The following is a 14,885-nucleotide window of genomic DNA, read 5'->3' as shown; positions in this document are numbered from 1 at the left end:
TCAGCTTTCATTTGTTTGATCGGTTAATTCTCTACATAATTTATGTCTTTGAACATAAGTTCACAGAATTCTTCAAATAACCTTTTAGTATTTTAGGATTATATGTTTTAAGTAGTTCCTGGTGTATATATACTGGGATGAAGAATATATATATATGTTACATATCAAAAAAGCTCGTTTATCACTTTGGTTATCTCACATAAGATTCAACAGCTTTTCAAAATGAAATAATCGAAAGGAAGCTTTATTCCCTACAATGTTTATTTTATTTCCTAGTGGAGATAATGAGCACAAACTTCGGGTAGAATTGAAGTGTTTCAATTTCTCCACTTCTACCCGAAGTTTGTGCTGATGATGTCGTTCAGAAGGACGATGAAAGCTCCACGACCGAACCATCCAGCTCAGAGAACAAACTCACGTCATAATCACTCACCTGAACTACAAATATTTTCCACCATCTCAGAGATAATGAATAATAAGATCTAATGATGAACATGTTCTGACTAAAAATCCATAGACGTTTGTCATTCATATTATATTATATTATTCAGGAAACCCCAATTGGCTTTATAGGATTGTTATATGATCACTTTAATGATGAGATATTCATTTCATTTATTCTTTGAGTCTTACTTCCCTTTCACATTATGAAGTCAATTATCATAATAAGAAACCAATTGTCTTTTTAAATAGGGAACTGTAAGTTTTAACAATAACTGTCTAATTTGCTTATGCGATGTGATTTTGTGTCATAAATTTGTTAGACATTTAATTTCAGTGGGTATTTTATAGTCTGCATTGAAAGCGTGAATAAATGTTTCAGCAGTGAACTATTACCGAAACTTTTATGGAATATAAAGTAACCAGTAGAGTTCAAACCACGTCTGTTGTGAGATAGTAACTCACTGAAGACAATTGGTGAACGGTTGCTCAACTTCGTGTATTGGTTGAAGTTAGACATAAACACCATCGGATGCCGGTTCAGTGGTCTATTGATAGGTCCTGGATTCGAGTCTCGCGAGGGGTGAGGTTGTGCATGCGCACTGCTGAGGAGTCCCACAAACGGACAAAACGGCCGTCCAATGACTCCAGGTTTTCCTTGGTGGTCTAGCTTCAATTGACTGATGAATTCAACTATAAACTTCAAGATTTGTCTAAATACTTATTACTAAACATTATCTGAAAACTTAGATGTCTGTATCTATGTCGTAAGATTCTAATAAACAGTTAAAAGGGATCCTAGTTCCAAGCGAACCTTAAGATGATGGCGATTAACTCAGTTGAAAAACTACATACCTTTCGAACTGAACATTGTGACTGATTATTCGAATTGTGTTATTCACTTTAAATAAGTTTCTATTTACTTAAAAGTGTAGAAACATTAAATCGTTTTACTTAACAATCAAATTATCCAATGTTAATCTGTATAACTACAATGGCAGACCATATATATATCACCTTATTGAATGTCCAACTATGAATTATCACAAGTCTACAAGATGTGATGATACAGCTGATTCATTTCGACAGTGTATTACCGGCTATCATAATTAAAGTTAAGCTTATTAATTATTTATCATTATCATAGTTGAAATCATGAGTCAGCTGAAGCTAGACCACCATGGAAATCCTGGAAGCACTGGACGGCCGTCATGAGATATGATAGTTGCGTTCTAGTTTATTAATGTGTAATCTATAAAGCTTGAACAAATTACAAAATTACGTATTCACACTTCTTATTTTCAGGGTTAAATGAATACAGAACAGATCAATCTGCTAATACGTCATTACATAATAATAACCATTTTATAATTATAATAATATATAATCTTATCAATGCAATTGTACGACATTGTTTGATACTCATGGAACATTGTCAAGTTGTCTGGCTTTTGTTGAACATGGAACGCATTCATTCATGATGAACTCTTCTTTTTATGATTTTAACAGGGTTACGAAGGATCAGAATAATAAGAAGGAGCAGGTAACTTGATTCAACAAATGACGGACAACAATATGCATAACAAATAGAAATATATGTATATGTGTAGTTGAATGTATTTCATGCTTAGGTAGAAAAGACCATATATAAAGTCGTGTGGTCCAGGACAATCATTTTATCTTATTCATTTGATTGAAGTAAAGTGTACAACATCAATCGTTGATGTATGGTAGTGCGTTGTTTAATCCATTATGTTATGCAATCATTGGTATTGTGATGGGATATCACACATAATAATACTTTTCATCCTAGATGTCAACAAGTATTCAATGGTAACACAATAACTATGTAATCACACTTTTGTAATAAGTGTACATCACATACAACATAGAAAAAATCAAGTTTAACTGCCTGTATATGAGTATGAATTGTTGCATGAATAAAGTTTAGACAATATTTCGTTTTGTTCGTGATTAGTAGGTTACGAAGATAGATAGATTGACATATGTGGGGCTATGCATTCGATGTTTCGTTACAACACTGAGTCATTCGTTATACGAAACGAATCTTGAGGACGTTTGAAAATACTTCAAAGCACTATGTAGTGAGGTGTTTGTGCACAAAAAAAATCTATGAAGAGGTTCACAAAATGAGCGTCAATCAAAACGGACTTGCTGTTGAAATTAAGAAAACGGGCTAATGATACTATCTTGGAGAGTGACTACAGTCCCGATTTGCAATGTCTCCATCATGATTGATAATCAACAATTCATCCACAGCGGTGAAGAAGGTTTATTGGTTATATAAACACAGATTTAAGGATTAAAACAAACTAAATAACACCAGCTTAAGTGAAATATATTTGTCTGTCATTGTGGCCCAATTTATACTTGAAAGTTGTTTATTTATTGGTGATAGTAGTGAGAAGTGAAAATATCTGACACATGTTTTGTCCCTATTTCAGGATTTATTCAATGAATACACACCTCGTATAAGCTTCTTAGTGTTAGTATCTATATTGAGACTTGAATTCCGAATGCTTTTTAGTTTGCAGGATTGATGGAAATAACATCCCTGTTAAAATGAAGATTGCCTGATTGAATGTCTGCTTAATATAATGAATATATTTGACACCGTGAGGTTGTAGAGATTGTTTAATTTTATAGAAAGGATGAACAGACCAATGTTAGATCACTTTTGAAAGCCTGAAAGGAACGAATGATCGATTTTTCTTAGTATGAGACTTCTTTGCAGAGCGCATCCACGATTCTGCAACCAGGAATCGACTGCAGGAATTTCAGTCCCGCATGAAAACTCTCAACTTTAAAACCAGTAAGCCTCTTGTTATGATTTCTATTGTTACGACCCAGATATTCCTATTGCTTATTATTCCTGCACACCAATTCACTCGACAGGTCCCCAAGTCGGAACATGGTTGGACAGGAAAGAAATTATAATCCAATTAACAGGAGGGAAGGAATTAACAAACAAAATCATAAATATGTAGGTATATCTATAGTATTTACGTGAAGACATTCAAAAGTCTTCCCCAAGAATCGAGCAGCGCTGATTGGGTGTTTATCATGATAGTCTATAGCAAGTACATTTTGATCCACTGTGAGCAATCGTCTTTCTGCCCCGTGATGTCGATTGAACGTTTAGTTGAGGTTAATGAGCTTGCGTCGAGATGTGTTCATATTTTCCTGCCAAGTAGAACTTCTGGTGGAGAGACTCCGTTGGACGTTTGAGGGTTATCAGTACTAGAAGAAAACTTATAAGATACTTATGGATTCAATGGAGAAATGATAGCATTATTGTGATTACCCTAGTTCTTTCGTCAACTTTGTCGTATGGTTGATATTCTTTTAACTTGATCAGACTTGAAAAAATTGAATCAATTTTTCTTGCAAAAGTTATTCGTGGCTATTCATAAAACTTTATCAATTGTCCAAAAAAATGAAACCATCCCCAGTAGCAAACTGTTTTGACTTTAAAGCACTTCACTATAATGAATGTGACTAAAAATCTCTTATCGTCAATTATAGGGTGTATGTGAGCGTAAAACTTTGACACTGAATGCTTTACTCACAAAAACCACTAACTCTTGCAGCCATCAAATATTGATTCAAAGCATTAGCATCACATGTGATGCCGATAAAGAAAACTCCGGTTTAGGCTTACATAATAACTAAGATTTGAAGGAAACTATTGAACCTATAGTCCACATATTAACAACAAAAACATGGAAGGAATCGTAATCAGTCTTGATGACATCTCGTTAACACCTGCTTGTTACTGAGCATATAATTGATACTTGATAATCAAGTTACGAAATATAGAAGTGTTTGGTTAAGTATTGATAAAGTGTTCCATCATATCACTCCATCAAAATGAACAATCACTTAGAACTCATTGTTGATTTCAATTATCAGGAAAACAACATTCGATGATATGAAGGCGATAACGCAAATAATAAAAATAATGTTTCATGTTTTATAAGAAAGATTACATCAGCTAATATGTAGACTATGAAAAGAACATACAAAGTACAATGAAAAAACTATCCAATTTATTATAATCAAAAAAAGAAATTTCAAAATATTCAATGGAAATACGAAATTGAGACAACGTTTAGAGAGTTTTCAAAGCGATTTATAAGACGTTTTTGAGAATCATTTATCACTGCTCTTTCTTATGAATAATCACATTCACATTATATATTCGAACAACATGAAAAATAGAGAGACCAGAGGATATAGAAAGTCAAAGTATCCATATGACTTGTCTGGTGTATGCTCCTACGTTGCTTCGGTGATCATATTCTGTAGAAAAACAAAGAATTAGCAAGTTTCAATTAATATCAAATATCTACCAAGTGTTCATGAGTGTCTTTAGTAGTTTTTATTAGGTTTTGTCTAACCTGAACTTTAGGTGTTTGCATAGGCGTTTCAATGTGTTTGATGGGTGTTTAAGTACTTAAATCGTTGACACCTGAGTTCTTCCAAATAAATCAATCAGAAGCATTGATTATCAAACATCAAACATCATTGTTGATTTCACTAATCATCACACCATTGTCAGTAATGATGTCACAAGAGAATTCCACAAAAAGTTGCAGAATTGGCATTTGTACAATCATTTAGGATATCTACTAGTGATTGACAACCAGTGTGCTCAGCACACACTATCCTACACCTAGTTGAGGACTCATTTCTGTGGTGAAATGTGTGTTTTGGATTTCATATCTCATCAAAATGCTGATATAAATCGATAGACTTAAAATTGACGGCCTAATTGTAGCAATCAATTCAGATTACCCATTTTTCCATAGAGAATGAGAAATCGTTAATCTGGACTGTAGCACTCGTAGTCTACAAACTCACACTAATTATCGTAACGTCGTGCACAATATTTTTTTAGTTGAAAATTCTTCGTTTCAACTGGTCTCATCGCTATATTTTGATAATTCACATAGATCTACGGATTCTTTTCAGAGTTTTGAAATTATGAAGCATTCAATGAGCTTAAAAATGTCAACGCCTTCAAACGTTTTTGGTGAGTGAAGTTTCGATCGACTTTGCACTTCGCGAAAAAGACGCATTGTTCCAATACTTGATTATATATCTTCATTGTACAAAAAGCTTTAAGTTGGTCAACGACGGAGAAATACTTGTCAGTTCCTAATGATAGCAATAAAATTTTCTTTCTGGTAAAAACGTTTGCTCGGAATGTGAAATTTGAGGATACTTTAAAAGACCTGTGAAGTTCAAGAAGTACCAACCTCAACACGGCAGTCGTTTACTTTCAGTCCATGAGTGTCATTATCATTACTTTCTATACATTTGTTCACTTTTTGACACCAAATACATGTCATATTCGATGTGGTCGCTCCTTGGCATGCTTCACTTGTATCAAATTTCCAACAATTTTCTATGAAAAGAAAAAGTTGTTTTAGTTTCAAGTTATCAAACAAAAGAAAAGAAAAACACAAAACCTGTAACTGTAAGTCATGTGATGGTGATTTCTGACATTTCCATTCGGTGGAAAATGGTTCACGCGATGCATAATATAAAACTCAGTGCTTTTTCCATTCCACCAATATTTCACGATGGCGTGTTTGAATTGAGTGAAACTACATCGAGTGTAAAGAATGAAAGATGAAGTCTATCGAAGTCTATCTCATGATTGATTAAAGAAATGATTCTTCGAATATTCGTAATGTTTTTTTCAAAAGGCTAACACATGGCATACTGAAAAGTATTCATGGTATAGGTTATTGAGAAGGAACGCATTCTTTTGTGAATTTATTACTCAAACACTGACCATGACAAATTCTATTTTGTAAACGTGATATGTCTTTCCCTTCAAATTATCGGATATGTATGACAAAGCAAAGATTACGAAAATAAGACGGTCGTTTTCAAGGTAAACTCAGTCACATGGATTGTATTCACAACAATAATGCCTCAGAAAAATTCCACTCGACATTTATTGATAGAGAAACGGACGCTCGATCCTCAATACACAATCACCTAACTGGCACTTAACACTTTTCGAAACTAATAGTATCCCATCTTTCATTTTGTGGTAAAGTTATAAATAGTAAGTAAAACATCATTTGAGATAGATGCCTGGATATCTTTCATTAATTGACTACAGTTACACACAAAAATTTCAGTTTCGATAAACAAAAGTGATCTTTTTGAGTGTGAAAATAATTAATGCTGATTAAATAGGGTTATACGTACTTCCGATGACTTCATACTCCACCAACGTGCCACTTTTGATCCATTTTGCAGGAACAGGTATTTCAGGTTTTCTAGAATCTTGAAAGGAAAAAGGCACTCAAAATTTCGGTTTCTTCATAACGCATAACAAGTAATTTGCACCTTTTTAGAAGCCATCAATATCAAGATTTACTGAATATTTTAATACCTACACAGTGATGATCACCCTTAAAATTATGGTTGACATCGCTCTTAGTTTTGAATGTGACAGATGATCAGCCAGTAAATGAAAAATCGAAACAGTAGATTTCGGAGTTATTTTACGAAGAAATCAGTTGAACATTGATGATTATACTTCAATCTCAGACACGCGTTTTGTCGTAGTAAGAACACGTCGAGGAATCAAACTCAGCACCATTCACTTCACACTACATTCGAGTATTCATTAAGACAATCATTTCAAATACCCAATGATTGGTGTAATCGAGTAAAGCTTCAACTCATTTTTATATTGTTCATTGAATCCTTCGATTGATGTTGGGAAACGCAACTGATTCACATGTATCACTTAAATCATTTCTGTAGTTTTTCAAAAATGATAGTTGATGAACTGAAGACATAAATACTTAGATTTCAATTCATTTAACCATGGTGATCCTCTGTTGAAAAGACATAATCACTGATATCATACGCTTTTAAATAACCCGACACTGTCATTTCCAATCAGGTATAACACTGCAGTTTTCTTACAACAAATGTGAACACTTATTCAACGTTAAATTCTCAACATTCAGAACATTTTGGACAGGGTGTTTACAAATATCATTTAAATTCCATTTCGCACAATTATACACAACACTTCGATAGCATTTTCACCAGCCGATTTCACACAAGAAACAACTGATTATTGCAAACTGTTAGAAAGCTATACTACTAGGCTCTGATAGGATATATGGATATCCTACATGTACATCACCGTACATCAATGAGTTAACAAGATTTGTTGAAATGTTTCTTACTTTCTCCACATTTGATTGTAGTGTTGATTTTCGATATCCACTCAATTCCTTCAATTTCCGTAGGAATCTGAAAACAAAGTGTTGAAAGCCTGAGTCAGTGTGTGTAACGACACAATCAATTAGGTGAAATCAATTGATCACAGAAAAAATGTCTCCATTTATATCATTTCATCGAAAGACTACTAATCACACTAACACTAATCTTGATGATATTTTCAGTTTTCTCTCCATGAATGTTCCATTCAATGTGTAAAGATATTCCAAATCACAACGGTTGTCAACTTCATTCAAGTCTTATGAACTATCTTTCAATCATGATATGTGGCGACGTACTGTGAGATGTAAATTTTCGTCTGTTGAAATGAAATGTGATGGTAAATAACTGTGAGGATGCTGCAACCTGGATTTTCAACAATGAACAATCCGAACAGCTAATCTCAACAAGATGAAATGGAGCATGACAGAATATGACACATTCTGTATAGTACTCAAACATACACTATCCGTTAATATTCGTCACAAACACATGATTATTTTTATGATAGATTTTCACTTCTGATTATTCATTATTTTCAACACGTGCTTTAATAGTGTGTCATTAAAACGATTGACAATCTTGTCAACTAGTCCGTTTGCTCATTACACAATGTTGATCTCTTTTTATCATGGTCAACGTAACCAGATACCTTTGACAGAATTGAATAATATGAAACAATAGAATGATCTGAAGTACATGAACAAAATTACATTTTCATGAGATTGTGCAACTTACGTTATCAAAATACAAAGTTATTTTCCCATTTGGTTGTATTACACTAGTCATCTTTGCTGAAACATCTACAATAAGAAGACTGTCGATACTCAGAATTTGAGGTATTATCGATTAACAAGGTAACAAGGTGGATAGGTTGCAGTAGATATCTAGTGTGTTATCTGAAATGATTTCTTCAGATGGAATGGAAATTAATACATTAAAGTGAACGTCACTTGAATGAGACGGGCATGAATCCTCTCTAACAAATGTCAAATGCCAAGATTCTGAAGCTATATTACTACTGTGTTATTATAAAAGCAACGAATCGTCTACTTTGTCATCCAAGATATGATAGTCGGAGATATATTGACATTTGCGAAATATCTTGAATAATTTTATTTGAAACAATAGACGCATGACATGAGCTGTGCAGTGTTCGTTTTACATTAAACTTGAGAATTTAGATGGTTGTCAACATATATAATAATTTCCACTGGTCTACTGATTCTGACTACTGTGTCTTTTTGTTGTAGATGAGAACGGAAAAGCTTTAGATATATGTAGATAATCGTTAATATTAAGGAGTGACTATGTGATGAATGGATAGGTAGGTGGACGTGTCATATTCAGAAATGTGACTGAAACCTGAAAGGATAAATAATCTCTACATTCATTTTCCGACAAGTGGAATGAGATTGTTACCTATTTTATCCATGCTGACTTATTTATTACTCGTCAACTATATTCTTTTTCTGCTCACTTTAACTGTTCTCTAAGTCAAGATGGTTGTACTCAGTCTTCCCTCATTTTCCAGAATAGTAGCACCTTCACTCTTTTGTTAGTTTTTTGAAAGTTGGATTTGTTCAAAGCGAACACGCAAAAGTTGAGTAATCATAATGATTGAAAGTGTGAGTCATTAAAAGTTTCGTGAGATTGATCCAACGATTGTTCAATGTTCACTCACCTTTATCATTGACGTTTATTAGAAAATTCCTTTTGACTGCTAACGATTCCTCTGAAATAATAAAAATGAAAATAGATGGTAAAATACCTGAATATCGATTATCTACTTCTTTCAATCAATGTACGTTTTGATACGGACTGCTTTCTCAAACAAGTTAACATCTACATTTTGAGAATAAAATAAACCGGTGTAGCTAAGCGCCCAATCATCTCTTAGGAGGACATTTCAAGAAGTATTACGAATTTATCGAGATGATCAACCTTTTAATACAATCAACTGAGAAGAATATTTCGCTTCATTAAAATTTGTTCTAGAAGCTTTCCACTTAGAAATAGACGTTCAATACCTTATCGACAATACATCGTCAAAATCTTTTCATGAGATTCTGTTATTCGTCAATTCTGATTTCTGACCGAAATAAATGTATGTCGCGTTGATGTTTTAAGTGTTCTTATATGAGTTATTCGTACTGTACGAGAGGACATGTTATGGCTGTTCATTAGTTAACTGTTTTGGAAAGTGTTAGGATTCGAAGTGCAGTATCATATCCATATAATCACAAAAATAGTCTCACATAGTCGATGATTCACAGACAACAAATCACAGACATTGAACTTTCATGGATAAAGTATGTGCTAGAAAACCTTGATAGTTAAAAGACTTCAATAATTCGAACCTACTCCTCTAACAACATCGCTCACCATTGCACAAGTGGTCAGTTTACCACGAAATATGGTGTTGATGAGATATCTTCTGTTTTGTTGTTTTCATAGACTGGAGGGTGAGTAATTTTATTTCTGGCAATTTTGTCACTTGGATTATCAATCCAATTCACTCAATGTGAATATTTTCTAAACAATATCTCGTTTATTTTAGGGCTAACCTTCAAAACGTACTACACACAGACGTTCTGGTACAAAAATCACACAAACCGAACAATCACTGTGTATTGGTTAACTTTCGTGTAATAATCAAGCAATATACTGAGGCATTCATACAAAATAAGTGCGAGGAAAGGAAACAAAACAAACTTTAAATGAATAGAATAAAAGCTCACCCTCATTGGAAACCATCGTTTCAGATTCTTGAACATTTTGTGCAAAATTTTCAATACCTCCGAAGTAGTCGTACACTGCTCTGGTTAAAAGTATGTTACCTGTTTTTATTTGATGAATAAATGCAACATTATTGATAATTTTGCAGTGAATAAATAAAGAGATTTTGAAATAAATGAAAGAATTCAATCATTTGCATGAACTGTATTTTGTTTGTTGTAAGAGGCCAAACCTTTGACAGTTCGAACGAGAACAGATATTCAAAGACGTTTTTCATGTAACAAGGAACCTCAAACTGGTTTACTGAAGAAGTTGAATCAACTTTGATTCATGAAGAGAAATTTGATCAAGAAAACTCAGTCATAATTCGAGATCAACGAAATTTATTAGCTTACCATCAGAGTAAATACAAACTTCATGGATTAGAGTATCGTAGAATCGAAAGGAGAATCTCGGTGTAACAAACTAAAATGATGCAAACATATGGATATGTAGTTCTATTGAAAAATAAATTCAACTCACGTATGAACCGTAAATTTTTGGATAACTGTCGGTGAAAGCTGGTTGAGGCTGATGAAGACGAATCCTCATTGAATAATTATAATGAAGAGACTGGAGTATATGTATTAGAATTTAATTGACATAACTTACATAACGGTACGAATCATTTTCAAAAATGATATTCTCATAGTTCAGCAAATTAGGGTTTTCGCAAATCTCATGGCAGTCGAAATATCTATATGGCCAAATGATGATCAGATGAAACGATAACCATAGACTACGCAAAATGGTATTTCTAAAATGATCGAGATGAACAAATCAACGGTATCTCATTGTATCAAAATTTGCACAGAAATCTTATGTTCATTCAGCACTTACCTCATCTTCTCGTGTAAAGTTATAAATGAAATTTTGATAGAACTTGTCAGGTTTATATAGACTTTTGAAGTATTTGTTTGTTTCTTCGTGATTCGATGGTTCAAAGTGACCATTGGAAAAATCTAATTTATTAAAATCACACGTTCATTGACAACCAATCATGAAGGTAAATGACCTCATCTTTATCCAATACGCTTCTGACTGTTGAGATGATTAGCTGAAATTTATCGGCCGTTGACCCCTGTGATTGACAATATTTCAAAATATGCGGTTGCCCAAGTTGTTATTCAAAATTTGTGCTTATGTGTCTACGAACAAACAGTTTCTTATCTGGTATAATCTATTGACTGATCGTCACCGATCAGTAGTTTTGATTTGATTGGATGAAATCGAAGTAGCACAAACTGTTTTGATTGGTAAGTAATAGCTACCCTTTTACCCATGAATTCCATCGTCGTTCATTATGAAATTGTAACTTTTAAAGAAAGTCATATCTATTCCTTTTGTTAACATATTATAACACTGATTGTCAAAAAGTGTCTAAATGAAAAAGGATAATCTATTCAAATTATTAACGCAGAAATGGATGTAATTGTATTCAGTTATGTTGATTGAGCTTTCGAAAGAATGTAATAGAAGAAATAAAATGCATTTTACTGAAAGTGAACTGTTGAAAATGTAGAACGACATCTCCCTCATGACACAGATTTGAAATAACAACAGTGATTATTGTATCTGAAAATTGAAAAGTTTAACAATACAGAAGTGGAGGACTGATTCGAATTCAGTGTTTCGATGAATGATTACCATGCATCATTTGAACTTGTATTGATTGTAATCTGTGTCGAAACATACGAGAATTTCACTGTGATAAGATAATATCAAGTGTATAATTAACTCACACTAAACATAGAATTCTGATGAATGAATAAAAGTCGGTACTTCCGTAAGTGAATAATAATTTCAGCAAACTGAGATGGGAATATTTGTTTTTTGCATGATATTGCAAAAAGGTTTACCTCCCGACTCAGTGGGGTTGTATTGATTTACTTGAAAATGATGTCGCACTAATCAAAATGTTTTCTCGAGTCTCACGGTCTATTGTCGAAAGAAACGCCTTTGGGTAATTTCGTTAATTCATCAATACCAAAGTTGTTTTCAATGGTACATTGCTCATTCTATGCTGTAGACAAATATCTAATCAGCAGAGGAAACGTATCTGTGTATGTAATAGTGTTAATGAGTGACTGTGTTCAGGAAGAGTATGACGGACATTATTAATTATTCAGTGCAGTGTCTCCTTATATCTACCTGTGTATTTGACATATTTTTAAAAGCGAATGTGTTGTAAGTACGCGATACGTTCAGCAACCTAAATGGGCTACACGCTGATGTAGTTACGCGACATCAACACTTACATTTTGTTAGTTCATGCATATAACCCACTATTCTCTAATCGTCTTATTAATCATTTCAAAAGCTTTCAAATGAATGACTTCGCTGCATCGTGAAGAATTCATAAGGCAGTAAGGTAGGTCTATGGTGAACGTTTGAGGTCATTAATAATATGATTATGAATAGACATCTAATATCCTGTTGAAACCTGACAGTTTTTTCTTAATGAATGTCAACCATTCATTCTATTCATATTTTTCTCCTTGTATATCTTTCAATAGAAGTCGCACAAATGTATTTGTAGATGAATAAATGGGGAAACAGTAGTCTGTGGTAAAAAAGAGGAGTTCCACAAAGTTATCAGAGACCATCAAATCCATTAAAGAATAGCTCGATTGGAATAAAAACAGACTGATGTGGACTTTGCAGATTTGGATACTCTAAGTAGGGGAAGTAATTTCACCTGTTTTCCATCTTCACGAGCTAGACGAATATTCACCGATGACGTAATTGATAGTGATGGGCTGAATTTAATTTTATAAACCATTCGGGAAAATGCTACTTAACAATTTCAATCATTGAATGTAGTCAGAAATGAGGATGTTAATTTGAATGAACTTTCACAGTTACGAAGAATCTTTTACTACAGAATATCAAACTCAAGGTAGATATGGCATCTTGCATTTCAGAGGACAGACTATGCAGATCTTTGAAAACTACATTCTATTCTACACGAATATTCGTCAAGGTTAGAACGAATAGTTTGACAGGAATTGGCCGCCGAGTATAGAGAATTCATTATATGTGAAAAAATTATATTTGAAATAGTCTCAGCGATTGAAATTTAAATAATTCCAACGTTTCGTCCAGCTAACTTGTCTGGACTTCTTCGGTTCAGTCAGGAAAACGCGTTTCAATATCACATATAATCATCAAATCTATTTGATTTCTTCCAAATTATTATGTATTTTCACATAATGTATTTTCTATTCTGCTGAATTCCAATTTGTTTTCGTCAGAAAAAAACGCATTAGGACAGTCTCAAGAAACAATTAGGGCTTAGGGGTTCCTAAACGCTCCACGGAGATAATGTGCACCGAAGGCACAACTGATGATGAACTCAATGTAGTCCGGAGAACACTTTTGGAGAATTTCATTGAAACTAGGTTAATTGACAATGCTGACTAGTGATGAGCAGAGAGACAGAAATGCCTGATTTCAGTTTCGTAATGGTTATCCTTGATTGTTTGTTATTTCAATTATTAGTATTTCCTCCCTTCTATTTTGAAAACTAGATAGTCTTCTTTAACATATCTACTTCACTCGACGCAATGTGTTTGACGACAAAACGTTATGATTGTAGTGATCAAGTAGAAAATATTGTCCAACGAGGACAAATTATTCATGATGAACAATATTTATATGACCGGAATACAACACCTACTCCTTTCGTGCACTCCAAACTATCCACATCGACTTCAGTGACTTGACGGTTCAGTCAGGAATACGTGTTTCAATATCACATATAATCATCAAATCTATTTGATTTCTTCCAAATTATTATGTATTTTCACATAAGAATTATTTTTTCAAATATAACAATAGTGATAATAATATTGTACATAATGTTATGGTGTGATCTGTCTGTTGACCTCAGTTCTCTTCATTATTGAAATATGAAAGATTTTACTTCCTTGTTGTTTATCACCAGATTTTATCCGCATAATCAGACTATATGACATTTTCTTTTGTTTATTGAGCGTGATAAGAGTTTTCGAAATGATAATGAATGTCACTCCTTATCATTACATTCATATGACTATTGATCATCAATACAGACAGAACAAGATTGAATGAAATATTCATTTTACACACGACTACTACCACTAATAAAATGAAAGGATAACAGATATTTTCACCGTTGATTTAAAGACGGTCTTGATTCAGCTATGAATAAACATTGAAATCATCAACCATCTTATTTCAGATGTGTTGAATGATACTTGTCAAATAGAATCATCTAGTTGTTATGTCTTCAGTTTATCAATCCTTGGAGTTACCGTTTTAAACACTATGCTTTCACACTCGACTAAATAATGCGTCCTATAATTATTAACTATATACTGTGAAAAATCATCTGGATGACCATT

At 33.3% G+C, this 14,885-nt stretch overlaps 1 protein-coding gene across 1 annotated transcript; it reads right to left on the bottom strand.

The window, feature by feature from the left end:
- Positions 1-8,439: 8,439 nt before the first annotated feature.
- On the bottom strand, positions 8,440-11,052 carry Smp_192050 (hypothetical protein; the record flags this gene model as incomplete). Its single annotated transcript, XM_018795232.1, has 5 exons — positions 8,440-8,525; positions 9,407-9,457; positions 10,464-10,562; positions 10,857-10,926; positions 10,984-11,052. 5 exons carry the CDS (start codon positions 11,050-11,052, stop codon positions 8,440-8,442), a joined length of 375 nt encoding a protein of 124 aa, XP_018649565.1.
- Positions 11,053-14,885: the final 3,833 nt, after the last annotated feature.

This window comes from Schistosoma mansoni, chromosome 1 (genome assembly GCF_000237925.1).
Source record: "Schistosoma mansoni strain Puerto Rico chromosome 1, complete genome".
NCBI classification, from domain to species: domain Eukaryota; kingdom Metazoa; phylum Platyhelminthes; class Trematoda; order Strigeidida; family Schistosomatidae; genus Schistosoma; species Schistosoma mansoni.
This window is presented reverse-complemented; position numbering and strand designations above follow the sequence as displayed.